General features: G+C 52.4%; 2 protein-coding genes across 2 annotated transcripts; one reads left to right on the forward strand and one right to left on the reverse strand.

Annotated features, from left to right (window-relative positions):
* The first annotated feature begins 15,307 nt into the window (after nucleotides 1–15,307).
* On the forward strand, nucleotides 15,308–22,256 carry LOC144248163 (olfactory receptor 14J1-like). Its single transcript, XM_077789896.1, has 2 exons — nucleotides 15,308–15,856; nucleotides 22,161–22,256. Exons 1-2 carry the CDS (start codon nucleotides 15,308–15,310, stop codon nucleotides 22,254–22,256), a joined length of 645 nt encoding a protein of 214 aa, XP_077646022.1.
* A 2,746-nt stretch (nucleotides 22,257–25,002) lies between these two features.
* On the reverse strand, nucleotides 25,003–25,935 carry LOC144248164 (olfactory receptor 14C36-like). The gene has a single exon (XM_077789897.1). It carries the CDS (start codon nucleotides 25,933–25,935, stop codon nucleotides 25,003–25,005), a length of 933 nt encoding a protein of 310 aa, XP_077646023.1.
* Nucleotides 25,936–26,670: the final 735 nt, after the last annotated feature.

Below are 26,670 nucleotides of genomic sequence, written 5' to 3' on the forward strand. Positions count from 1 at the left end.
GTGGCCACGGGTGCGTTCCTGCTCTCGTGTGCGCTGCACGGCTGCACCTGGCAAAGAGCGAGTGCAGCCCGAGCTGAGGGGCTGCGGGAGAGGCCGGAGAACACAGCCCAGCCCTGCGCTGCCCAGGCAGGGACAGACCCGGGATGCCCCAGGGCATGTAGCACGGGCACTGCGGGGTGTCTGCCCAGGCCCTCTTCTGTCCTGTCTATGGGCACGTCCCCTGGGGATGGGATGGGATGGGATGGGATGGGATGGGATGGGATGGGATGGGATGGGATGGGATGGGGCCAAGCTGTCTGTGTCCAAGTGGCCTGGCTCTGCCACTCACCCTTCTGCCGTGGCTGCAACTGCTTCACTTCTTCAGGCTGCTGTGCTGGGGCAGCTCCAGGGCCTTCTTTCTTTTCCTTGCCCCAGGCCACCCTGGGCACAGTTGTAGGTCTGTGCTCTACGTCACTACCTGGATTCATGGCTACTTGTAGGAGAAGGTGGCTCGGAAAAGGTCCAAGTCAGCAAGTCCTGCACTCTGCTCTTGGGGGCTCCAGCCACAAGGACAGGAGACTCCTGTCAAGGATGGTGCAAAGCAAATGCCACAGTCTGCCCTCGAGGGCAGCTGCAGAAGAGATGCCTTGGGAAGGCCAAGGGTCACCAAATGCTCTGCTCTGCCCACGACATCACCTGCAGGAGTAACGCCTCGGGAAAGCCTCGGAGTCAGCCAGGAACGAGTGGCTGTGCGAGGGCTCCTCACAGCACCACTCTGTCCTGTCCTGTCCCGTTGCGTGCACCGAGCACTGTGGTGTGGCCTTGTCACTACCAACACCTATGCCACAGCGTGTCACAAAGGGCCCTTGGAATCCCTGTCCCATTCCATTCCACGGTGACCATGCTGCACCGTGTCACCAAGGGCCCTTGGATCTCCTGTCCCGTTCCATTCCACGGTGACCATGCTGCACCGTGTCACCAAGGGCCCTTGGATCCCCTGTCCCGTTCCATTCCACGGTGACCATGCTGCACCGTGTCACCAAGGGCCCTTGGATCCCCTGTCCCGTTCCATTCCACGGTGACCATGCTGCACCGTGTCACAAAGGGCCCTTGCACACACTGCCACCTGCCCTGGGGCCACCCCCAGCCCCCCAGAGTGGCCCAGGGTGGAAGGAATGCCTTGCCCCAGGTGTGTCAGACAGCCCAACAGGATCTTTAGGAAGGGCTCAGCCCATCAGCAAACGCTGCCCTGCTCTGCGGGCTCAGAGCAGCAGGAGCCCCCGCAGCTGCCGACGCAGCCGCGGCGGGAAGGGCACGGGGCCTCCACAGAAGCTGGCACGGCCTCCTCGGGACACGTCCCACATGGTGGCCATCCTAAGCACGGCCGTGGGACACAGACCGGGAACGTGTGGGCCAGGGCAGGAATGCTGCTCTGAGCCCTGGGGCCCGGGCAGCGCTGACAGCAGCAGGTGAGGCACAGTCCCTGCCCAAGCAGAGTTCCCCCGAGCCCTGGCAGCACCGGTGCCCATCTCCAGAAACCTGTGCCCCAAAAGGGCTTCTCTGCCCGAGGGCAGCCAAAGCTGGTTTCTGTTGGAGCAGTGGTCCTGTAGAAAAGTTGTAGTCGGTCCAGTGGAAAACCCCAGCTGTGTCCTCTTGGAAACCTGTGGGAAGGCTGCCTCTCTGTCTAGAAATCCCAGGATATATCTAGGTGGGAATGTTTAGCTCTTCCCCCTGGATGGAGCATCTCACCATGGGCTGATTTCATTCTCAGTAACACAGTGGGTCCTTGATAAAAGCCAGGGACGTCATAAAACCAGAAAGCTGGCCGGACAGAACGCACATCCAAACAATATTATTAATGCAATGTTCTCCACTTATTTGAGAGAAGATGGCAGTTTTTATACACTTCTACATAGTTTACAATTTACAAAGGCACTCTGATTGGCAAGCTAACATTGTTTATCTTTGTCTTAAAGTGGCCGAAACCTTACACTATAAACCTATACTACTTCACACCCAGACAGCCCAGTGCTCCCCATCACACCTTAATACAATTTCTAACTGCACCACAAACTCTTAATTTCTAACTGTTTCAGAGGCTGGAAGGCCTCACAGGGCCCAAATCTGAGGCCCAGACTGGAGTAGCTCAAATCTCATTCCAAACATAAATCATGACCTCAGAAATGCTCAGAAATGCTGCAACACTTGATCCCCTGTTAAACAGAAATGGCTCTGGAGGGAGTTATCTCTGAGCCATGTGGGAAACATTGATGGGCCCATTCACAGGAGATAAGGAAAACAGTCCAGAGGCAACTGCTACACAGATGGCAATAGAAAACATCTGGCCTCTCAATCTCAGACAGCAAACAAACTGTATGTTTACTGATAAATGAAACTGGATATTGAAAGATGAAAGAAACGATGGGGAAAAAACATAGATTCCATGAAAATGAAAATCTAAAAGTGAGGGTCATAGATTAGAGGGGAATCTTTGGTATCAGGCATATCAGGAAGTCTGTACCACTTAAGTACCTTATCCAGTGTGGAAAGACAGAAGGGAAATTAGGATAAAAAGGAGGCTGTGTCCTCCAAAAATTGGAAAGACCTCAAGAGAATGCCCCATGGCCTCTCCCTTTATTTGAATAAAATAAAAGGACTCCTCTGTCCCTGTTTAGGACATAAACCTGTGGCAGGCAGCTCTCTGGCCACAGAGAGAAATAACTTTCCCAGGCATTGTCCTGGGGGCAGGCTGTGAGAAGATCAGAGAAAAGAATGAGAAACAATTCTTATCTTCACTTGCTGCACCTGCTGTTGTGAACATTTGGAATGTGTTATGGAGATTTGTTTACCAAAGGGTGATTTTTAATTAGCCAATGTTGGTGGTGTTTGGATTAGTGGACCAATTAGGTCCAGGTGTATTATAACTGTATAAAAGCAATGGGTTTCTTAATAATGATATATAATATAATGAAGAGGTTGATCAGCCTTCTGTGAATCATGGGGTCAATGCTAATTATTACCCAGCTGGGGGCCTGTGACAATGACATAAACCTCTGGTGTTTGTGGATTAATTTTCCTGACAAGTTCTTCCCAAACTGTTCCAGCGGGGATCACTCTTCCACAGAGCGCAGTCCTTCAAGGACAGCCTGCTCCAGCTGGGGTCCTCCCAGGATCACACGTCCAACCAGGAAACCTCCTCTGGGGTGGGCTCCTCTCTCCACAGGTCTGCAGGTCCCTGCCAGCAATCTGTTCCAGCACAGGCCTCCCACGGGCTCACAGCCTCCTCTCAGGCATCCTCCTGCTGGGGCATGTGCTCCTGCAGGGCTGCAGGGCAATCTCAGCATCCCCGTGCCTGGAGCACCTCCTGCCCCTCCTGCAGGGACCTGGCTGTCTGCAGGGCTGCTCCTCTCACACATCCTCGCTCCTTTCTGGACACAATTCCTTCGCTGCAATTGCTTTTCCCTTCTTCAGTGAGTTTACATATTCACAGCAATAACAGAGGCATCAGCACATCCCTGACGGGCCCGGCCCAGGCCAGTGGGCCTCTCCTGGAGCCGGCTGGCATTTGCTCTCTGGGCATGGGGGAGCTTCCAACAGCTTCTTACAGAAACCATTACTTCACCTACCAAAACCTTCCCATGCAATCCCAACAGACTTTCTTATCTATTTCCCACCTCCTCACTACACTAAGAATTTAATTCTAGTGACAATAATCATCAAGTGGTGACCAAGAGAGAAATTTAATATGTAAGTCTGCAGGCACTGAAGTTCACACTACAGACTAAATGAAAAAAATGCCTCAAACCTACTAATCACAGAGATTAATTGCTGGCACATTTGTACATGTGCATTTATTCAATAAAACTCATAATTTTTTGCAATCATTAGGCTGGATACTAATTTCACACCAAGACCCTCCTGCTTTTGGAAATATCCCAATTGAAAAGTATTATAATAACCATTACATTTTTGGTAAAGACACATGCCTGATCCACAGCCCACTGGAGCCACAGGTGTCACTGAATTTTAATGCTAAGAAGGATTGGAACGGACTACATTCCTTATCATGATTTAAATTGACAGCTCACACTTACTGCTTATGTGACAGCCCTCAGGTATCCAGCTGACACTACAGACTGTCTTTCCCAGGTTCAACACCTACACAAACAGAGAGATGGCCTCCCATCACATCTGCATAGGTAAGATTGGCAAAACAAGAGAAAAATTTCTCTTTCTGATATGAAATAAGAGGAAAGCTGTCAGTCCTAACCCAGAGCTCTGCAGAAGGCTCTGTGGGGAGCGCACCTGACGTTATTGAAGCTGTGTGTTCAGCCCCGAGCCCTGGAAAGTTGGGATTGGCCTGGCTGCCTCAGCCTGTTTGGCGCTGGCTCTTGCACCGTTCTGGCCCTGCTGGTACAGCACTCACTGCTTGCCCAGCTTCCCTGCCATGTGTTGTACATGTTCCTGACCCATAAATCCTGTGAGACTATTGCTGATGGAATAGGGAGGAGTCAAGCTTTGAAAGAACCCTCTCCAGTTCCCCTTTGTTTGAACAGATGTACAACCTCGGCCATGCCTGGGAAGTGTTTCCTCACAGCCCACAGTGCACCCTCCAATCCCTGGAAGTCTGAAGGAAGCACTAGGAATTCCAGCATCCATTAATGCAGACAAGGATTGAAATCCTTTCTTACCTGAAGAGGGTAGGAAAATATATTGATACTGTGAAGAAAGTAACATTCCTTCCCAAAATGCTATGGGTTTGAGAATTAATGTTCAGTTTAGGAAGGTTTTGTCCCCATCACTGAAGTCCAGACATCATCACTAAACATGCTGAGGCCCTTTTCTCAGCTTCTCTGCTCCACCCTTCTTGCCAGCACTGGATAGCAGTGTCAGACTTCACTTGACACAAACTCCTCTGTGTGCTCCCCTCCTGCTGAAGGAAAGCTCGTGCCAAACTGTTCCTTCCCTGCTTTCCAGCCACAATGTCCACAGCCTCCTTCTGAAACATCCTCCCCTAAATGTCTGTCCCTTCAGAGGAGCACACACCCCTGGCTGTGCTTTGCACACAGGGTCTCTGTTTCAGTGGTGTTTGCATTTCAGCCTGTAAGGGGAGCACAGGGTGCAAGGAGAATGCCAGAGGCAAAACATAACAGGAAGTCATCTGGTTGCAAACAAACAATTCTGAAAAGTTTATTCCTTTGTTTAAATCCATCTTATTAATGGAAGCTTAGTGTTTATAACAATGAATACAGAGAGTATTTCTAATAATCAATACAGAAACTATTTCTAACAATCAATATGGAGTATTTTTAACAGTCAATTAAAAGTATTTCTAACAATGTAGAGTATTTCTAACAATCAATAAAGAGATTATAGCAATCAATACAGTATATTTAACAATCATTACACAGAAATAAGGACATTCTTAACCTAAGGAACTTAAGGAATTTCAAGGAGCAAGTTTTTCTCACAGGAATGAAGCAATTGAAGAGGTAATTCAACAAGTCTATCCATAAATGCTGGAAGATATCCTCCACTTCTGCCCATGGAGATGCAAATGGCCCTGAGCAGCACAAGGGCTTTGTCAGGAAGGCCACTCCTTTCCAGGCTTTCTCCAGGAGCCTCGGGTCAGTCTTTTCTTCTCTGTGCTCCCCTCTGGCTCCATTCCTATGCTGCCTCCAGATCACGAATGTGGCAGGGACACCCAAGCAAACCACCGTGCATGTGTGCCATTGGATCTTTCCTCCAGTTCCCACAGAAGCCATGCCAGACACTCCTGTCTGGCTTCCAGGTCTGCAATTTCCTCCTCCAAGTGCAGCTGGTGCTGCCAAAGGATCACCTCCTGCTCCTTCATCTTCTGGACAATTCCTTTATCATCCTCAGGAGAAATCCCATTCTTTCCAGAGGGCTGGTTGATGCTGACAATGGCCATCAGCACCAGGTACCTACGGAAGATTCCTTCAGCCATGGCTGATCCTTCCCTGAAAGAGAAAGAAAGGAGGACAGAGCCAAGATCCAGACTATATTGCCTCGGGAAGAGACAGGAAAGAGGCTCGCCCCTGGAAGGCTCTGGCCAGCCCTGCAGAAAGGCTGGAGGCCAGAGGTGCTCCTCAGGGCTCGCCTGCTGCTGCCAGTTCCAGTCCAGCTGCCAAAAGAGGCTCCATGAGCATGTGGTGAGGAGGAAGAGGAGGAAGGTGCGAGACACAGGGACACAAACCTGAGCAGCTGGGTTTGAGGAGAGAGAAGCTCAGCATTGCAGATGGCAGAAGAAACCAAGCCCAGTCCCCCAAGCAGGAGGAGGAGAGGAAGGGCCCCCCAAGCTGGCTGCAGGCAGACAATGGAGACCTTGCCCAGATGTTCCCAAATGGGCTGGGGGGAGGGAATACATGGCCCTGCTTTCCAGCTGCTCCCACCACTTCTGACCCTGCCACTGCCTTGAGACAAAGCCCGATGAAATCCTGCTCAGCATGGACAACTGAGTCCTTGAAGGACTTAGTGTCAGTCAAGGCTTGCTTTCCCTCCCAAAGCCTTCCCTTGGCAGCCTTGGGCAGGGGATCCATCCTCCCTCCCTCCTCCTTCCCACAGACCTGCTCAGAACCACTCTGTGGGCACTTTCCATTTTTGTGTCCATCCTCAAGTGCATTGCCAACCTGGGTCAGTCCTGGCTCTGTCCTGAGTTCCCAGGAGCTCACAGGCTGAGATGGCAATGCTCAGCCACACCAGGGCCCTGCCCCTGCCAGCAGCACCCCCACAAGCAGCAGCAGCAGCAGCAGCAGCAGCAGCAGCAGCAGCAGCAGCAGCAGCAGCTGCAGTCGCCTCTCAGCTGTTGGTGCCCCTGCACTGCAGCCCCTCCCACTGGCACCAACATTCCCTCATGGCCTTGGAGACAGTCCTGAATCCATCCATGGGGTCACAGAGTCATGGAATCCCAGAGTTCCAGGTTCCTGGAATCCTAGAGTCATTGAATTATGGGAACCACACTCAGAAGAGGAGGAGGAGGAGGAGGAGGAGGATGAGAATGAGGAGGAGGACAAGGAAGAGGAGGAGGAGGAGGAGGCGGATGAGGACAAGAAGGAGGTGGAAGATGAGGAGGAGGAATAGGAGGAGGAAAAGAGAGAACGAGGACCAGGAGGATGATGAGGAAGATGAGGAGAAGGAGGAGAACGAGGAGGAAGAGGAGAACAAGGAGGAGGAGGAGGACAACGACAAGGAGTAGGATGAGGAGGAGGAGAAAGAGGAGGAGCAGGAGGAGGAAGAGGAGGAGGATGAGGACAAGGAGGATGAGGGCAAGGAGGATGAGGATGAGGACGAGGATGAGGAGGACGAGGGCAAGGACAAGGAGGACGAGGACAAGGATGAGGAGGACGAGGGCAATGAAGAGGAGGAGGAGGAAGCAGAGAAGGATGAAGAGGAGGTGGAAGATGAGGAGGAAGAGGAATAGGACGAGGAAGAGAGAGAACGAGGACAAGGATGATGATGAGGAGGATGAGGAGGAGGAGAACAATGAGGAAGAGGAGAAGAAGGAGGAGGAGGATGAAGAGGAGGAGGAGGAGGAGGAGGAGGAAAAGGATGAAGATGAGGAGGACAAGGAGGATGAGGATGAGGAGGATGAGGAGGGAAAGGAAGATGAACAGGAGGAGGAGGAGGAGGAGGAGAATAAAGAAGAGGAGGAGGAGGAGGACAAGGATGAGGAGGACCAGGAGGAGAAGGGCGAGGAGGATGAGGACGAGCAGGATGGGAGGACGAGGAGGAAGAGGAGGAGGAAGATGAGGAGGAGGAGAAGGAGGAGAATGAGGATGAGGAGGAGGAATGATGATGAGGAGGAGGATAAGGATGAGGAGGATAAGGAGGAGGAGGAGGAAGAGGAGGAGGAGGAGTAGGAGGAGGAGGAGGAGGAGGACAAGGATGAGGAGGACAAGGAGGACCTGGAGGACAAGGAGGACAAGCAGGAGGAGGACGAGGAAGACGAGGAGGAGGAGGAATAGGAGGAGGAAGAGGAGAAGAGGATGAGAATGAGGATGTGGAGGAAGATGGTAATGAGGAGGAGGATAAGGATGAGCAGGACAAGGAGGAGGAGGAGGAGGGGCAGGACTAGGATGACAAGGACGACAAGGAGGACAAGGACGAGGAGGAGGAGGAGGAGTAGGAGGACGAGTAAATAGAGGAGGAGGACGAGGAGGAGCAAGAGGACCAGAAGGATGAGGAAGACCAGTAGGAGGAGGAAGAGGAGGAGGAGGAGGAAGAGGAGGAGGAGGAGGAGGAGGATGAGGACAAGGATGAGGACGAGGACGAGGATGATGAGGAGGAGGATGAGGAGGAGGAGGCAGAGAAAAGTTTGTTAAAAGACCAGTTAAATAATGAGTGCTGGGGAACCTGTCCCCATGGAGAACACATCTTCCAGATGTGCTCCATGGCCTTAACAATGGCCCCTGGGGAAATGGAAACCCCCTGGCTGTGCACGGCTGCTCCCAGTGTGCAAATACAGCCCTGGGCAGTGGGACTGGGACTGCCTGGGAAATTGTTCTGGGTGTGATGGCCCTGGCAGGGCCAGGCCAGAGGCTGCAGGGCTGGACCTTCATGCACTGGAATTAGTCAGGATAAATCAGAAGCAAAGGAGAGTTAACAATAGAGGAACAGGAATCCAGATTCCTCCAGGACACTTTGGTTTGGTAACTGCTCACTGGAGCTTGGCCTTGCAAAGTGGTCATGTCATGGGAGGAGGAACTGATGCAGATTATCAAGGAGAAATTGAAGTAATTTGGTTAAACAATAGTGAACAAGATTGCATTACTCAACCCCATGACAGGGTAGCACAATTATTGATATTGTCAGTGTTTAAAACAATTGGGAAAAAAGGAGATCCACCTCAAATAACTGCTGTTGGTGCAGATAAAGTGTTTGGATCCAGCAGTGCTAATAATGGAGCCAGAGTGTGGGTCCAGAGGCCAAAAGGCCTCCTGAGGCAGCTGAAGGAACAGCTCCTGGGAAGGACAGCAGTGTTTGAATCCTGAAACCTGGTCTGGAATGATGGGAATCTGTCCTTGCAACCAAGTGCTCTGTGTGAGAACAAGTAGATATTACGGGAGATTGTTTTACACATCCTGCCAGACCAAATCCCCCTGTTTGCCCCAGTGAAAACTCGTGACCTGGATTCCATCTAGGATGGAGCCAGGGCCAGGCTCTTGTACTGCCCAAGGTGCATCCCTTGAAGGCCTTTTAATAAATACCTGCTTTATTCCTTTAACACTGCCTAGCTCTGTTCTAGGCAGCCTCTCAAGGCATCACCACCAAACCAAGGGAGCACGGACCAGGTCTGTCTGTCTGGGCCTCCTGGGGACCACCTGGCCACCTTGGCATGTCGGGCTGCTTCTCACCTGCCCTGAAGCCCTGGGGCTCTGGGCTCTCCTTCCAATGGGAGAGAACTCTCCTTCTCCTCCATGGGCCATGGCCAAAATTGGGATTCGACCTCCAAAACTCTGTACATCCAAGGATTGCTCCCAAGTGAAAGCTGCCAGGATAGACAGGTCTGGCTGCCCTTGGCCTCTTGGGAGCTGCCTCTCATCTGGTTTTGAAACCCTGGGGCTTGATGCTTTCCTTCCAATGCAAAGACTTGTCCTTCTTCTCAAGAGGACCATAGTCAGAATGGAGATTTCTCCTCCCAAATTCCATATATCTAAGGATCCCTCAATGACAAAAGCTGCCAGGAAGAAAGCTCTTTTTGCATGAGCCTTCCAGAAGCCACCTCTTCGTTCTTCTGCCTTTGAAACACTTGGGCTCTGTATTTGCATTCCTATGGAAAAGAACTGTCCTTCTACTCCAGGTGTCCATGTCTGAAATTGAGATTCCACCTCTAAAATTCCCTATATCCAAGGGTTGCTCCCAGCCAAAATCTGCCAGTACCATCAAGCCTGGCTGGCCTTTGCCTCTGGTGGCTGCCCCTGCCACACTGGGGCTCGGTTCTTTCCTTCCCATGGAGATCACTGTGACACTGTGGGCACCTCATGGAACCAAGGGGATCATTGTGGCACCACTGGAGCCCATGGAACCAAGGGGCCATGGTGACACCGCGGGGCTCCATGGACCCAGAGACCATTATGACTCTGTGGGGCCTGATGGAACCATGGAGACCATTGGGACCCTTCAGGGCCTGGTGTCACCAAGGGGACATTGTGACACCTCAGGGTCTCCTGGAAGCAAGGGACTATTGGGACACTGTGGGGCCCCATGGAAGCGAGGGAACATGGACAAGGTCTGGCTGGCTTGGCCTGCCAGGGGCCACCTGACAGGTCTGGCTGATCTTGGGATGTCAAGGGCTGCCTCTCATCAGCTCCTGGAGCACTGGGGCTCAGTGCTCTCCTTTGTATGGAAAAGAACTATCTGTCATTTCAGATGCCCATTGCCAAAACTGGTATTCTCCCTAAAAAGTTTCCTGTATTCAAGGGTATCTCTAAGAACAGAATCTGGCATCTCTGGCTGGCCTTGTCCTTAGATGGTCACTTCTCATTTGCACCTAAAACAGTGGGACTCTGTTCCTTTATTCCTATGGAAAAGAACTGGTCCTCATGTCCAGGAACCATGGCCAAAATATGAATTGGCCATCAAGCCCAGCCGGACTCACATAGCCATCTGTAGGCCCAAGGGGAGATATTGACTCTTCCAGAGCTGCCATCCTCCCTCCAGTGAGAGAAAAGGACACAGGGCAGGCACACAGAGGAGCAACATGAAGACACCAAGGTCACTGAAGAGGAACTTGATTCCCAGATGGGAGGGATGAGGAGATGCCTTGATCTTGGGGCTGAAATCCTCTGGTAAAGCTATGGAGAAGGATGTCATTGATACATCAGACTCTCTTTTTCCCTATAATGCACTGAAAAGTATGGAGAGATGACTTGTTTCCTCAAAGGCCTCCATGCTAAAGTAAGCAAATGTTGCAGTAGCTGTGATCCCATGAGAAGTTTGAACATTGAAAGAGAGAAGAGTGATGAGACCCTGTGCCCTCAGGGAGAGAAGAAGACCTCTGTTCCCAGAGATGAAGATAATTTCAGAAATAGATGAAGAGATCTGTTGCTCTTAAACAGCTCATCTTGAAACTAATACCCCATAAGTTGGCATCGCCCATTAGCTCAGCTGTGGGAAAAGGTGGGAAAAAATGGGAGGGAGTTCATGATTACAGATTTTTCCAGGCAGTGGTTATTCGTGGAAATGAAAAGCCGTGAGATAACAGTTTTCTTGTGGAGAATTCTCCATAACATTAACAAGAGGTACTTCTCTCCTGATGTGAACTGAAGAAAGATTAGAATATTCTAGACGTGGTAAACTGACTGAAAATTTTAGGTTTAGTCTCTACATTGTCAGGTTGTATGGAGAGAGGATGTGTTCAGAAAGTTTTGTTCATATTCTTATTACTCTTTCATTTAGGTGCTGTTAATAAACTTTTATTTACACTCTTAAAGTTTTGAGCCCACTTTGCCTTTCTCCTAATCCGATCTCACAGCAGGAAATGACTAAGTATATTCTAGTGAGTGCACTGGTAATTAGCCAACACTGAACCCACCATACTAATTGATGCGTTGGCCGAGAAATCTCAAATTGGCGAACCAAAACCACTACAGAAACTTCCTGATGAACTGCATGAGAGCAGAGGGAAATCAAGGCAGAGCCATGGATTGTCAGGACTTGCTTGATACTAATGAGCGCCGTGGTGCATTTGGAGCTGAGCCCTGGAACCTCAGGGCCTGAGAGGAGATGGCACAAATCTTTCCAGGAGTCAAAGTCAGAAGAAAACCCCAAAGTTTCTTGAGGCATTAATGGGACCCAGTGAGGTCCATCCCCAACAAAGGTTCCTGATGGACTCGTTGGAGGAGAGAATTGGAGGCCAAGATGGCACAAAAACCTCTCAGAGACTGAAAACGGCAAAAAAACCTCTCAGCATGGAAAAGAAAATCCAAAGTACCTACAAAAGTTAAGAATCTCAAAGTATTCATGAGCCCCACTGAGTGCCTGTACAAAGCTCTCAAACGACTCATTAAAGCAGATAATTGGGGCCATGATTGCACAAACCTCTCACAGAGTCTGTAGCAAAAGGAAAACACCAAGTGCCTTAAAAGAACTGAAGTACCTTTAAGCATTAATGGGCCCCACTGAGTGTTGTTATTGACAAAGCCTCTCCAGGGACTAATTAAAGCAGATAATTGGATAATTACAGAAACCTCTCAGAGACTCCAAGGCAAAAGCAAAAGCCAAAGTCCTTAGGAAAACCTGCAGTCCCTGGGAGCATGAAGGAGCCCCCAGGGCCAGTCCTGACCAAGGCTCCCCAGGGACTCCTTCCAGCAGATCCTTGAGGCCACTGGGATGTGTGCTAGCGGGGGATGCTGAGGGCAGGACCAGGGGGTGACAGTGCCCAGCCTGGCTGGGGCTGTGCCAGGAGGCCCCAGGGCCTCAGGACAAGGTGTCTCCTCACAGCCCTTGGTGGCACAGACCCTGCTGTGCCCCAGGGCACCAAGACTTGGCTTCTCTTTGTCCCCACCTGCCATCAGTGCCTCCAGTTCTCTGCTCTGCCTGGGGTCTGGGGACACATTCTCAGTCGTGTCCCTCAGTGGGACCCATTAAAAGTCCAAGAAACTTTGGAGTTGGATTCTGACTTGGAGTTCTGGAGAGGTTTCTGCAGCTCCCTCTCAGGGCCTGATGTTCAGGGCCTGAGCACAAAGCCCCAGAGGGTCATTAAAGTCCTTGTGCTGTGTCTGTGCTGCTGAGCTGGGCTCCTGGCACAGAGGGTGATGCTGGTAAGCAAGCAGAGCTTCAAAAGCACATTTCTCTTGCTGAGCAGCTCTTCTCCCAGCCCAGCAGGGCTGGGGCACTGCCTGCAGCCAGCCCGGGCACAGCACAGAGGCACAGAGAGCTTCAATCAGTCAGGGCTGGGAAGGGGCTGAGAAGTGCCTGGGGCAGAATCACTGCCAGCCCTTGGCACAGGAACCTTTGGCTGCAGGACAATGCAGCTGCAGCTCCTGGAGAGATCTCCTAAAGCTGGAACATGCCAATGCCCACAGAGCCTGTGAGTGCATTCTCTGCTCATCTCCTGTGCAGAGCAGCCAGGGGTGCCCAGGGCTGTCCTGCAGAGCAGGGTCCTGCAGCCCAGGGCGCTGTGCTGGGCCAGGGACTCTGCTGCCTGCCAGGGACAGCTCTCAGCCGGCCCTGGAGCTGCTCCCAGCGCTGGCCAGGAGCTGTGGGGGGAAGGAGCCACCCTGAGCAGGGCAGGTGCTGCTGCTGAGAGGGGCTGGCTGGGGCAGGGCTGCTCCCAGCTCCAGACCAGCCTGGACACAGCTCCGGAGGACACTTCCCAAAGAAGGTAAGCCTGGGATTGCTGTAAAGGTCAGGAGCTTTCCTGAGAGTGTTTTCAATTTCCTGCTTGGAGTAGGATGGCAATGTTGGGGTGGTGACAAAAAGATTTTTGCTTTTTATACATTTTTCATATACTCGCAGCTCTGTAAATTACTACTTTATGATTATAAAACTATAATCCTTACTAAACTCCATTAAACTCTTAGTTAGCTTTATCAAACTACTATGATGTTCTTAGATAACTCTAATCTTTGCTGACACTAGTATGTTTCCTACCTTTCTCTTAGATTTTAGTACAATAAACTGACTGTCTAAATATATTCCTGAAATACTGCATAGTCTTATTATCAGGAAGAGGGCCTACAAGAAGCATATTTTGGTTTTCACCAGAATGTGAACAGTCATAACTAAAACTGGGGCAAAGAAATCCTTGGACCTACTGCAATGTGTTGAGGCAGAGGTGTGTAACTGGGGCAACTGAATCTCCTGCTGGATGTTCCTGTTAAATATCCTAATTAATCAACCTTAATGAATTGTTGAAATCAGGGTCTGGGTGTGCCCCATCCCCACTGGGACACCTGGAAGATTCCAAGAAAGGTCTGTTTTTTACTTTACTGTTTTAACACTGTTGCAAGGGGATTTTTTTTGTCTTTTGATTATAGACAATAGGGGGATGAGAGAAGCAGAACAGAAATTGTAGTCCCAAAATCACAGAACATTCTGAGTTGAAAGGGGCACACAGGATCATCAAAGGAGTGTTTGAACATGTACAGAGACTCCAGAACTGTGACTTTGGGTGGTCAGTGTCTCTGCTGGGAGCCTCCCAAAGGGCCTTCAGCCACTCCTCAGCCCTGGGCAGCAGCAGCATCACCTCTGCAGGGCCCAGCAGGGCTCTCCTGAGCTGCCCTTGCCCAGCTGCACACAGAGCCTGCCCCAGCCAGGGCCCTGCACACAGGCAGGTTTCTGTAGGGCCGGGCCGAGGGCACACAGGGTGGGATGGGCTCTGTGAGCACTCTGTGGCAGGGACAAGGCACCTCTCAGGAGGGGATGTCCAGGCCCAGGGAGATGCTCAGGGAAGCAGAGGGTGCTGAACAGAGCAGTGCTGGGGGAACAAGCCCATCCAGCCCCTCACCTTCCCTCAGCCACAGGAAATCCTTTGCCTCTCACATCTCTCAGTGGCAAACTCTGAGTGCAGCAGGAATGCTGGGGATTTCTGACTTCAGAGAGACAGGAATGATGTGTGGGTAGGGAAAGTGTTCTATACATATATTTCTAAATCCATGTCCTCCAGACTTGGTAGTGCAGATGGTATCAAGCCTTTCTGCACTATAAGTGAGTCCCCTGACAAATCCTGAATATCCAGCACTGTCCATCTGCCCCATAGCCACAAACCCAGGGCAGCAGGGCAGGGATGGTTCCTCGAGAGCTCCCACGCACAGGCCTGGCTGCTCCTGGCACACTCAACCAGCACAACTGGAGCTCAGGCAGGGATCTGGGTGAAGGTTTTCCCAGAGCAGGAACAAGGGTGGCTGAGTCCCAGCAGGAAAAACTAAAGGCAATGGCCCAGGTTGGGCTCTAGGCAGCCTCTCCTGACTTGTTCCTGTCCTTTCTCCATGAACAGGTGCCCATGTGCAGCCACAGCAGATGTCCAACAGCAGCTCCATCAGCCACTTCCTCCTGCTGGCACTGGCAGACACGCGGCAGCTGCAGCTCCTGCACTTCTGCCTCTTCCTGGGCATCTCCCTGGCTGCCCTCCTGGGCAACGGCCTCATCATCAGCGCCGTAGCCTGCGGCCACCACCTGCACACGCCCATGTTCTTCTTCCTGCTCAACCTGGCCCTCAGTGACCTGGGCTCCATCTGCACCACTGTCCCCAAAGCCATGCACAATTCCCTCTGGGACACCAGAAACATCTCCTACACAGGATGTGCTGCTCAGCTCTCTTTTTTTTGTCTTTTTCATCTCAGCAGAGCTTTCCCTCCTGACCATCATGTGCTATGACTGCTACGTGTCCATCTGCAAACCCCTGCACTACGGGACCCTCCTGGGCAGCAGAGTTTGTGCCCACATGGCAGCAGCTGCCTGGGCCAGTGCCTTTCTCAATGCTCTCATGCTCACAGCCAATACATTTTCCCTGCCCCTGTGTCAGGGCAATGTCCTGGGACAGTTTTTTTGTGAAATCCCCCAGATCCTCAAGCTCTCCTGCTCCAAATCCTACCTCAGGGAACTTGGGCTCATTGCTGTTAGTGTGTGTTTGGCATTTGGTTGTTTTGTATTCATTGTTTTCTCCTATGTGCAGATCTTCAGGGCTGTGCTGAGGATCCCCTCTGAGCAGGGACGGCACAAAGCCTTTTCCACCTGCCTCCCTCACCTGGCTGTGGTCTCCCTGTTTATCAGCACTGGTGTATTTACCTACCTGAAGCCCCCCTCCATGTCCTCCCCATCCCTGGATCTGGCCCTGTCAGTTCTGTACTCGGTGGTGCCTCCAGCCCTAAACCCCCTCATCTACAGCCTGAGGAACCAGGAACTCAAGGCTGCAGTGTGGACACTGATGACTGGATGCTTTCAGAAACATTAAACTGCTGGCAAATTTCTGCAAATCACTTGTAATAAAAGTCACTTCTGATACTTCTTGTTGGTTTCATACAGAGGTCCTTTTTCTTTGTTTTACATTTTAATGTTTTCCACATTAGAAAGAAATGTCATTGTTTGTGATTTCTCATTTTGTTTCTCTTCACCTTTTCTGCGGCCACAGACTGTGTCAATGAAGGGCTGTCCTCTCAGTGGCTTTAAAGGAACTAAAGGATCTCCCAACAGAGTTTTCTGCAGAGTTGCCCATTTAATTCCTTCTCTGGAGCTGCGGCAACAATGTCTGTGTGCAGAGCTGGGGAGAGATCAGGGCTGGCACAGCAGCTCTGGTCCTGCTGGCCACACCATTCCTGATCCAGGCCAGGAGCCATTGGCCTTCTTGGCCACCTGGGCACACTGCTGGCTCATGTCCAGCCTGCTGTCCATCAGTCCCTGCAGGTCCCTTTCTGCCTGGCTGCTGTCCAGCCTCTCTGTCCTCAGCCTGTAGCGCTGCAGGGGTTGTTGTGGCCCAAGTGCAGGACCCGGCACCTGGACTTGTTAAACCTCACCTTGTTTGATTTGGGCCCTGGATCCAGCCTGTCTAGGTCCGTCTGTAGAGCCCTCCTACACTCCAGCAGATTAGCACTCACACACAGCTTGGTGTCATCTGCAAATTTGGGGATGGTGGGCTCGGTCCCCTCACCCAGATCATCAGTGAAGATGTTAAACAGGACTGGGACCAACACAGATCCCTGGGGGACAGCACCAGGGACTGGACACCAGCTTCTGGGCCCAGCCTCCAGCCAGCTCTTCCATCTCCCAGCCAGGAGGGAACCTGCCCAAGCCATGGGCTGCAGCTTTTCCAGGGAATGCTGTCACAGACAGTGTCCAAGGCTTTGCTGAAGTCCAGATGGACACATCCACAGCCTTTCCCACATCCTCAGGTGGGTCACCTGGTTATAAAAGGAGATCAGGTTGCTCAGGCAGGACCTGCCCCTCTTAAATCCACGCTGGCTGGCTCTGACCCCTCGGCCATCCTGTGGGTGCCCTGTGGTGGCTCTCAAGGTGATCTGTTCCATAACCTTGCCGGGCACCGAGGTCAGGCTGACAGGCCTGGAGCTCCCCAGATCCTCCTTCCAGCCCTTCCTGGGGATGGGCTCACACTGGCACCTCCAGTGCTCTGGGACCTCCCTGGTGAGCCAGGACTGATGGTAAATGATGGGGAGCAGCTTGGGGAGCTCATCCACCAGCTCCCTCATCCCCCAGGATGGATCCCAGCTGATCCCATACACCTGTGATCATCGAAGTGGCTCAGCAGGTCACCAGATGCTTCCTCCTAGATTACAGGGCGCTGTTCTGCTCCCTGTGACCATCTACCAGCTCAGGAGAACTCTTGTCCTGAGGACAATCTCTCCATATATTGAAAGTTGAGACAAACAAGGTGTTAAGTGACTCCACTTTTTTCCTTATCTCTAGTAACTCTACTCTCCACTGCATCCAATAAATAGTAGAGGTTCTCATTATCCCATATTTTGCTACTGAGTTATTTATAGAAATATTTTCTAATATTTTTCACTAAAGTGTTCAGGTTAAGCTCTAATTGAGATTTCACCATTCAGCTTATTCTCCATAACCTAACAACATCCTTAAACATTTGCTAAGTTGCCTGACCTTCTGTCCAAAATTGATACACTCTCTTTTTTCCCTTGAGTTCCCATGAAAGCTCCATGGGCAGTCAGGGAAGTAATTTTTCTCACCAGATTAACTTTTGCCACACTTGGACAGGCTTCTCCTTCCCCCTTAACATTACTTTCTGGAAATGTGTCCATCCTCCCTGGATCCCTTTGTTTTTAAGGGCTGTTTCCTTTAAAATAATCAGTACCTGATTTTGTACTCCTCAAATCAGCATCCTAAATAGGCCAAAGTCTGCCCTTCCTAATTCCAATGTGGAAGTTTTGTTGCTGCACCTCCTTCCTTCACAGATCATTGAAAACTTGATTATTTTATGGTCACTGTGCCCCAGGCAGCCTCCGAACCCCACATCTGCCACCAGCCCTTCTGTCTTTGTCAACAGCAGGAGACAGAGCTTTCCTTGGGAGTGGACTGTTACCAAAAATTCAGTAAAACAGAAAACTCCTTAACACCGGTGCAGCATTAAGAAGCAGCATTCTTTATTCAGCTGGATGCACAGGGGATAGCTCCTCCCAAAGCCAAGCATGCTGAGTACAGGAAAGTTTCTGTTCATATTCTCTATTTTGCACACATATTCATTGATTATTCTGGACTAAACACATATCTGATAATCATTTCCCCAAAACCATTAACATATTTCCCCTCCCCTTTACCCATGTGTTCTTCTGTCCTGGGTGTCTCTCTGGTGGTCCCTGGTGGTCGTGGACCCCAATGTTCCCGTGGGCCTGGCTGAGCTGGCAGGACACTGAGGCTGGTGAACTTCCAGTTCCCCTTCTCCCACAATGGGCATTGTGTGGTTTCTATCGGCCTGAGTTTTTGGAGAACAAGCTCCAGGTGTCAGCTCACCTGGGGGAGACAATTTATCGTCTCGTAACATGAGGTCACAGAGTGGGCTATGACATCCCATGAGTGATCTATGACAGAATGGTCCATGACATCACAGAGTGGTTAATGTGATGTCATCAAGAAGGTATGACATCATAGGCCATCTCTGTGACATCACAGAGCAGGCTTTGACATCACAGGACAGAGCTTTGAAATTGCAGAGCAGACCGTGACATCACAGAATTGGCTGTGACATCAGAGACCAGCTGTGTGACATTACAGAATGGGCTGTGACATCTCAGAGGGGCTGTGTGACATCCCAGCAGGGCTCTGTGAGGTCACTGGGTTGGTCACTCTGCCCCAGCTCCCCCTCACAGTTTCTCCCAACAAGTCCAATGCTGTTCATGCCCAGCAGGGTCCCTGTCCCCTGGTATCCCCCCGGTCCCCCTGGAGCCACAGCCTCCACCCAAGGATGTTCCACAGGATCCACCCCAGAGCCTGACATGGAGACAAGGGGCCAGGGCTGTGTGACCAGGACATCAAGGACGTGGATTATCCAGGTCCCTGTGGCCTGGGTTGGGCTCCCCAGGGCAGGAAAGATGTCTGGCAGCTGGAGCAGGCTTAGGGAAGGGCCTCCAAGGTGGGGCTGGAGCCCTTGGGCTGTGAGCAGAGGCTGAGGGAGCTGGGCTTGTCCAGCCCAGAGCAGGGAAGGCTGAGGGGCTCCTCATCCCAGCCTGGCAGTGCCAGCGAGGAGGGGATGGAGAACACAGAGCCAGGCTCTTCACCGGTGGCCTGGTGGGAGACAAAAGCCAATGGGTGTAAGGGGAAAGAGGGGAGATCAGCCAGGCCAGGAGGAGATGAAATGAGTCAGGCTGATTTCAGCATTTCCTCAGCACCAAAAGCAGCCTGACCTCCCTTCTCCATCCACCACTGACAGCTTTGCACATCAGGAATTGTTTGAGCTGTTTTCCCCCACTTCAGGATGAGCATCCTGATACAAGAACCTAACTGTGTTTATATCTATCACAGAACCACATTTGTCAGAAATTCATTCTAGCATGAAAATCACTTGTGGATGGTGGACTCATCAGACTCTTCTGGGACATTGCACATAGCTCACGGAAGAGCGTGATTGTTATTAAATTGTGTCCTGTTCAACCATGGTCTGTTGGCCATGAAGAGAAACTTTCTGTGCCTCTGAGTCTCACCAGTTCCTGACCGCAAAGGACACAAACCTGATGAGTTGTGGTTCCCACTCCAGTGGTGGCACTTGGACCTCCCTCCATCCCCAGAGCAGAGCACCCTTGTCCCAGAAAGTCCCTGGCAATGCAGGGATGAAGGGAACAGGACAGGCTGTGGGGATCAGGGGCAGGGTACGGCCAGGGATTTGGGGTGGTTGTGAGCCCAGGGCAGGACCTGGCCCTTGGCCTTGGTGAACCTCATCCCATTGTCCTGGGCCCACGGCTCCAGCCTGTCCAGATCCCTCTGCAGAGCTTCCTGCCCTCCAGCACAGCCACACTCCCACCCAGCCTGGGCTCACCTGGAACTGCCTGAGGGTGCCCTCGATGGCCTCATCCAGATCAACAATAAAGAGATTTCAATGACCTGGCCCCAGTCCTCAGCCCTGGGGATACCCTGGATGTGACTCCATTCCTCAGCTGCTCTGAGTGCCAGGGGGTGGATGGGGGAATTGGTGGGGAGGGGTGGGGACAAACTGTTATTGATTGTCAGCCATGAAGGGTGTTGATTTCCATATCTGTTCAGACTGCATTATAAGTTGGTGGGGATCAATATAATTTTGACATTGCTGATATCAATCTATAAACAGGGAAAGAAAGCTGGATAAAACAGTTCTCTACGCTTTATTTTCAATATAGTGTATTCACTTTCAATACACTTCTGAAATCTCTCTAATTAACCAAAAAAGAATTGAACACTTAAATTATTCCCATGAATTTCTCTGGTTTGTGCATTTTGTACAAATGTGTATGAGTTTTTCTTACTAAATTCCAGAACTGAAGAGTTCAAGAATGAAAAGGCCTCAAGAGTGGTAAAATTCAGCAGCCTCCAAGTGTCTGAAGATGCATCCCCATCAGAGCAGCAATGAGCAGCAATGGGCACAGCTCAGTGGCTGCCCCAGCTCTGGGATGGGCCCTGGGCCTGGAGCAGGAGCAGCTCTGGAGGGCCCCAGGGCCGGGGCTCTTGTGCTGGCCTGGGCAGATGGGATGGCAGGAGGGGCTGCAGAGCTCTCAGCACCTCAGGCAGAGGGGAGCAGGGCAGCCAGGGAGCTCCTTTGGCCTTGGCCAAGCCCCTTCCCCCATGGTGGGGCTGAGTCCTGGCTGAGCTGCAGCTGCTGCTGTGCCCTTGGCAGGGGCTGAGGCCGTGGGGCAGTGCCCAGAGCAGCCTGGGCTGAGCAGAGCTGTGGGGCCAGAGCCGGCTGGGCTGTGCTGGGGAGAGGCCCTTGGTGCTGCCCAGAGCTCAGGGCAGCTGGCAGAGCTGGCAGGGAGCTGGGCTGGGCTGGGAGAGCCTGGCACAGAAACCATCAGTGTCCATCTCAGCCTGGCTGAGCGGGCAGGGGCAGGACTCAGCCCAGGCCTTGTGGGGCAGGGCCAGCGCCTGGGCAGGCATTGAAAACAGGCAAGAGCCCCAGAGAGGAGGCTGCTCTGTGCCCTTGGGGCATGGACAGAGCAGGGAGGGGCCCAGGACATTTGTCAGCGCCAGCCTCTGTCTGTGCCAGCCCTGGGCAGCCCTGGCTGCTGAGCCCAGCTCTGCCCTGGGCTGAGTTTGGCTGTGGCCCAGCTCCATCCTCCTGCGGGGCTCAGGGCCTGTTCCCGGCCATGGCCAGCCCTGGCCGCCTCTCTGCTGGCCCCGAGGCCGGCAGAGCCCGGGCAGGGCTGTCTGTGCAGCCCCACAGGTGCCACGGGCTCGGCAGGAGCTGGCAGAGGCTGCCCAGCAGGGAGGCCATGGGGCACAGAGCCCCAAGGCTGCCCAGGGCCCCACGGCACAGGGGCCGTTCCCAGCCGCAATGCTCCTGTCCTGGGCTGGGCTGCACAGGGGCTGTGGCACCATGGCTGGGCCAGCACAGGGCCACAGAGGGGCCACGCAGCCGCTGCCGGGGCTGGCAGCAAGGCCGGGCACAGACAAGGAATTGCTGAGCATGGCCTGCGCTGGCCAGGGCTGCCTGTGCCCAAGGCAGAGCTCAGCTGCCCTTGGGGGCTGCAGGAACACTCAGGAGCCCAAAGAGCCTCCATGGCTGTGCTGGAGACCAAGGCTGGAGCAGGGAAATGCAGGGATGCTGTGCCATGGGGAGGGCATGGAATTCCAGCACACACCTCAGCTCTCTGATGGTCCCGGCACCGTGCTGGGTCCTGTTCCAGACTGGAGCAGAGCAGATGTTGATGGCACAGGAGCCCTGGGGGCTGGAAGGGACCTGCAGCTTGCAAGGTGCTCTGCTCTCCCTCAGCTCCTCTCTGAGAGATCCAATCCCAGCTCGGCACCTCAGGGCACAAGTGGCAATGCCTGTTCATGGGCACACAGCTGATGTCTGCCTGGAAATGGGCTTAGTTTTAAGATATCTTGTTATACAAGGACATTTTTATTCTCTGGGTTAGTTCACTACTTTTAAGAAGTATCAAAGTTTTCCCCACCAGTAACAGGAATTCCCTGGAGGTGTACTGTTGGGGAAAGAGAAGAAATACTGATCTTCCCATCTTCTTGAGTCACCAATATTCTCTTTATAACATCTCCCCCATTTTCAGGGCTTTCCTGTTCTCCTGTTGAAATGGTCATGGGCATCACTTCACCAGACCAGCTGGTTCTATGTCCTAACTGTTGCCCCAGATTTCTTCCTCTAGGTGCTCTCTGGTCATTCAAGGGCCTCTCAACTTACTGGTTTCATGCTTTGAGCAACACGGAGTGACCCAATCTTTCTGAAGTTCTAATAAATATGAATAATATCTTATTGTGTTTATATCCATCACAGAATTACCATTTCTTATGTCTTTGTCTAAAACTGTTCCTGTACAGAAATCCCCTGGGGATGGGGGACATGCCAGATGCTGCTGGGACATCACAGATAGCTGAGGGGAGAGCTGTGATGGTTATTAAACTGCTCAAATGTTCAACTTGTGTTGGTTGGCAAGAAACCTTTCTGTGCCTCTGAGTGTCACCATCCCTGAGCCCAAAGGACACAAACCTGATGAGTTGTGTTTCCCACTGCAGGGGCTGTACTTAGAGCTTGGCTCTGTACAGGAGAGCTCTTCATTCACTTTCCCTCTTTTCCTCCCTCTGGGCATGGAGGGAGCTCCTGCCTTCAGCCTGTGACTCATTGTCCTGGGTTGTAAGATAAGCTTGTATTCTATTTGCCATCTGTCGAAAGGTTGGACAGGTTTTTGTTATCTCTCTCAGAGACAATGGTTTGCCCCGTAGAGGCAATGGTTTGTTTATACACTATTGACTGACTCACTGCCGGGCTGGTAAATGTAACACCGTGAGGGGTCCCACCCAGAGGGGGAAGCCAAGCACTCTATTATTGTTTAAAGGGGTAGCTTTTTGGGGAGAGGAGGCAGCTCTCTGGGCGGGACTCCGGGAGAAGCAGCTCGCTCTCTCTCTTCGCGGGATTCCCAGAGAAGCAGCTCTCTCTCTCTTCTTCGCGGGATCTCGCAGCGAAACAGCCAGGGCACAGGGAGGCGGCGGCGGCGGAGCTCAGAGGCAACCCCGGCGCAGAGGAAGACCGGCCCCACTGCCACCAGATCTTCAGAGGAAAACTATACCCTTCTAAAGATCACCACTGCAGCTGCAATTCATCAACCACTGCAAGGGGAGTAATCATCCCAGCAGGACTGCTACTGGCACCCCGAATCCTCAGGTTCTGGACTTTTTTTTTTCACTGGTTTTGTTTGTACCGATTGCATTTGCCTTTTTAAATTGTTGTCTAGTTTTCTCCTAGTAAAGAATTGTTACTCCCATTCCCACATCTTTGCCTGAGAGCCTTTTAATTTAAAGATCCTGGTAATTCAGAGGGAGGGGGTTTGCCGTTCTCCATTGCACAGGAGGCTTTGCCCTCTTCCACAGACTCCTGTCTTGTCGAACCAAGACAGGGCCCCAAATTTAGGAAGGACATGGAGGGGCTGGAGCATGTCCAGAGAAGAGCAACAAGCCGGTGATGCATCTGGAATACAAGTCCTGTGAGGAGAGGCTGATGTTGATCCTGGAGAAGAGGAAGCTCAGGGGAGACAAGACAATGTCAGGGCACAGCTTGGATGTGATGATCTCCAAGGTCTTTTCCAACCTTGCTGATGCTGGGATTCTCTGAAACCACCCTTGGAGCAGTTGCAGGAGGAGCCCTGGGCCTCCTCTTCAGAAGCTGCAGCAGTCCAGGTCCCTCAGCTTCTCCTCACAGCCCCAAAGCCCATCCTGTCAGTCCTGCAGAGCCTCTGCAGCTCCTCCTCACTGCCCAGAACAGGGAGCCCCACAGCCAGACACAGCAGGCCAGATGTGCCCCCCTGGCCTGGGGTGCCTCTGGCAAGGGAGCAGCACCAGGCACTGCAGGAGCCTGCAGACAATTCCTGTAGCACCTGTGGGATGATCCTGCTCCCCAAGGGACGTTCCCATGGTGCCAAGTCAGGAACTGCAATGGGGAGTGGGGCCAGAGAGGAAAGGGCAAACAGGGATGGGCTGTGTGCAGGGGAGGGAATAGGGGTGGACAACAGGAAGAAATTGTATCAGGAAGAAGAAAGAACGCAAAGGTGAAGCTAAGGAAATGCTCAGGGCAGTTTGGGGGTGGCTGCCAGGCAGCCCTAGCTCTGAGCAGCAGCATCTGCAGTGGGACAGGAAACTCCCAGCTGATGGGAACAAACTTTCTGGCTGACTGCAGAGGCCAGGACAAAGCTGATTCGTTTCCCTGGTGTCCCCAGCCCTTCCTGGCCCCAGGGGCTGATGGCATTTGTGCTCCCTCAGGTTCATGTCCCCACACCAACAGCCTGGGGCTGCTCACGGGGGTTTTCTGTGCTGAGTATTGGCCTGGCCGTGTTCTTGAGAGAGCCTGGGCAAGGAGCCTGGAGCCCCCAGGCCCTGGCCTGAGGCGTCAGCGCTGCCCCAGCAGTGCCCATGGCCTGTCCCTGCTGCAGCCCCGGCACTGCCACCCCCAGGACTGTGCCCGGCCCCGAGAGCACTCAGGCCCTGAAGCAACACCAGGGCCACCAGGGCAGCGGGGCAGGGCCACGGGAGCAGCACTGGCAGCACCAAGTGCTGCTGCTCCTGGGCACAGCTGCTGTGCCAGCCCTGATCTGCCCCAGCTCTGGACACAGACATTGCTGCTGCAGCTCCAGAGAAGGCAACAAAAGGGCATCTCTGCAGAAAACTGTGCTGGAACATCCTTTAGTTCCTTTAAAGCCACCGAGAATACAGCCCCTCATTGACACAGTCTGTGGGCACAGTGAAGATGGAGAGAAACAAAATTAAAAATGGCAAAAGGAATTACTTTTCTTGTTGACAAGATTAAGAAAGTAAAAAAAAGAAAAAGGACCTCCAAAATGAAACCAACAAGAAGTATCAAAAAAATACTTTTAGTACAAGTGATTTGGCAAAATTTTCAGCAGTTTAATGTTTCTGATAGCATCCAGTCCTCAGTCTCCTCACTGCAGCCTTGAGCTCCTGGTTCCTCAGGCTGTAGATGAGGGGGTTCAGGGCTGGAGGCACCACCGAGTACAGAACTGACATGGACAGATCCAGGGATGGGGAGGAGATGGAGGGGGGCTTCAGGTAGGTAAATACACCAGTGCTGATAAACAGGGAGACCACAGCCAGGTGAGGGAGGCAGGTGGAAAAGGCTTTGTGCCGTCCCTGCTCAGAGGGGATCCTCAGCACTGCCCTGAAGATCTGCACATAGGAGAAAACAATAAAAACAAAGCAACCAAATCCAAATGAAATATCAACGGTAATCAGCCCAAGTTCTCTGAGATAGGCTTTGGAGCAGGAGAGCTTCAGGATCTGTGGGATTTCACAGAAGAACTGGGTCAGGGCATTTCCATGACACAGGGGCAGGGAAAATGTATTGGCCGTGTGCATGAGAGCATTGAGAAAGGCACTGGCCCAGGCAGCTGCTGCCATGTGGGCACAAGATCTGCTGCCCAGGAGGGTCCCGTAGTGCAGGGGTTTGCAGATGGACACGTAGCGGTCATAGCACATGATGGTCAGCAGGAAATACTCTGCCCCAAGAAAGAATAGAAGGAAAAACACCTGTGCAGCACATCCTGTGTAGGAGATGGTGCTGGTGTCCCAGAGGGAATTGTGCATGGCTTTGGGGACAGTGGTGCAGATGGAACCCAGGTCGCTGAGGGCCAGGTTGAGCAGGAAGAAGAACATGGGCATGTGCAGGTGGTGGCCGCAGGCTACGGCGCTGATGATGAGGCCGTTGCCCAGGAGGGCAGCCAGGGAGATGCCCAGGAAGAGGCAGAAGTGCAGGAGCTGCAGCTGCCGCGTGTCTGCCAGTGCCAGCAGGAGGAAGTGGCTGATGGAGCTGCTGTTGGACATTTGCTGTGGCTGCACATGGGCACCTGTTCATGGAGAAAGGACAGGGACAAGTCAGGAGAGGCTGCTTGGAGCCAATCCTGGGCCATTCCCTGCAGCCTGTCTTGCTGAAACTCACCCACCCTTGTTCCTGCTCTGGGAAAACCTTCACCCAGGTCCCTGCCTGAGCTCCAGTTGTGCTGGCTGAGTGTGCCAGGAGCAGCAAGGGCTGTGTGTGGGGGCTCTCGAGGAGCCATCCCTGCCCTGCTGCCCTGGGTTTGTGGCCATGTGGCAGAGGGAGAAGGCTGGATATTCAGGATTTGTTGGGGAATTCAATTATACTGTATAAATGTGCAGTACTTTACTTGATATAATCTCCACTCACACTTCTAAGGTAAACAGATAGCAGGATATGATTACAGGAATAGTTTTCCTACCCACACATCATTCCTGGCTCTTTGAGGTCAGAAATCCCCAGCATTCCTTCTGCACTCAGAGTTTGCCACTGAGAGATATGAGAGACAAAGGATTCCCTGTGTCTGAGAGCAGGTGAGGGGCTGGATGGGCTTGTTGCCCCAGCACTGCTCTGTTCAGCCCCCTCTGCTTCCCTGAGCATCTCCCTGGGCCTGGACATCCCCTCCTGAGAGGTGCCTTGTCCCTGCCAGTGCTCACAGAGCCCATCCCACCCTGTGTGCCCTCGGCCCGGCCCTACAGAAACCTGCCTGTGTGCAGGGCCCTGGCTGGGGCAGGCTCTGTGTG

Source organism: Lonchura striata, chromosome 39 (genome assembly GCF_046129695.1).
Source record: "Lonchura striata isolate bLonStr1 chromosome 39, bLonStr1.mat, whole genome shotgun sequence".
Taxonomy (NCBI): Eukaryota; Metazoa; Chordata; class Aves; order Passeriformes; family Estrildidae; genus Lonchura; species Lonchura striata.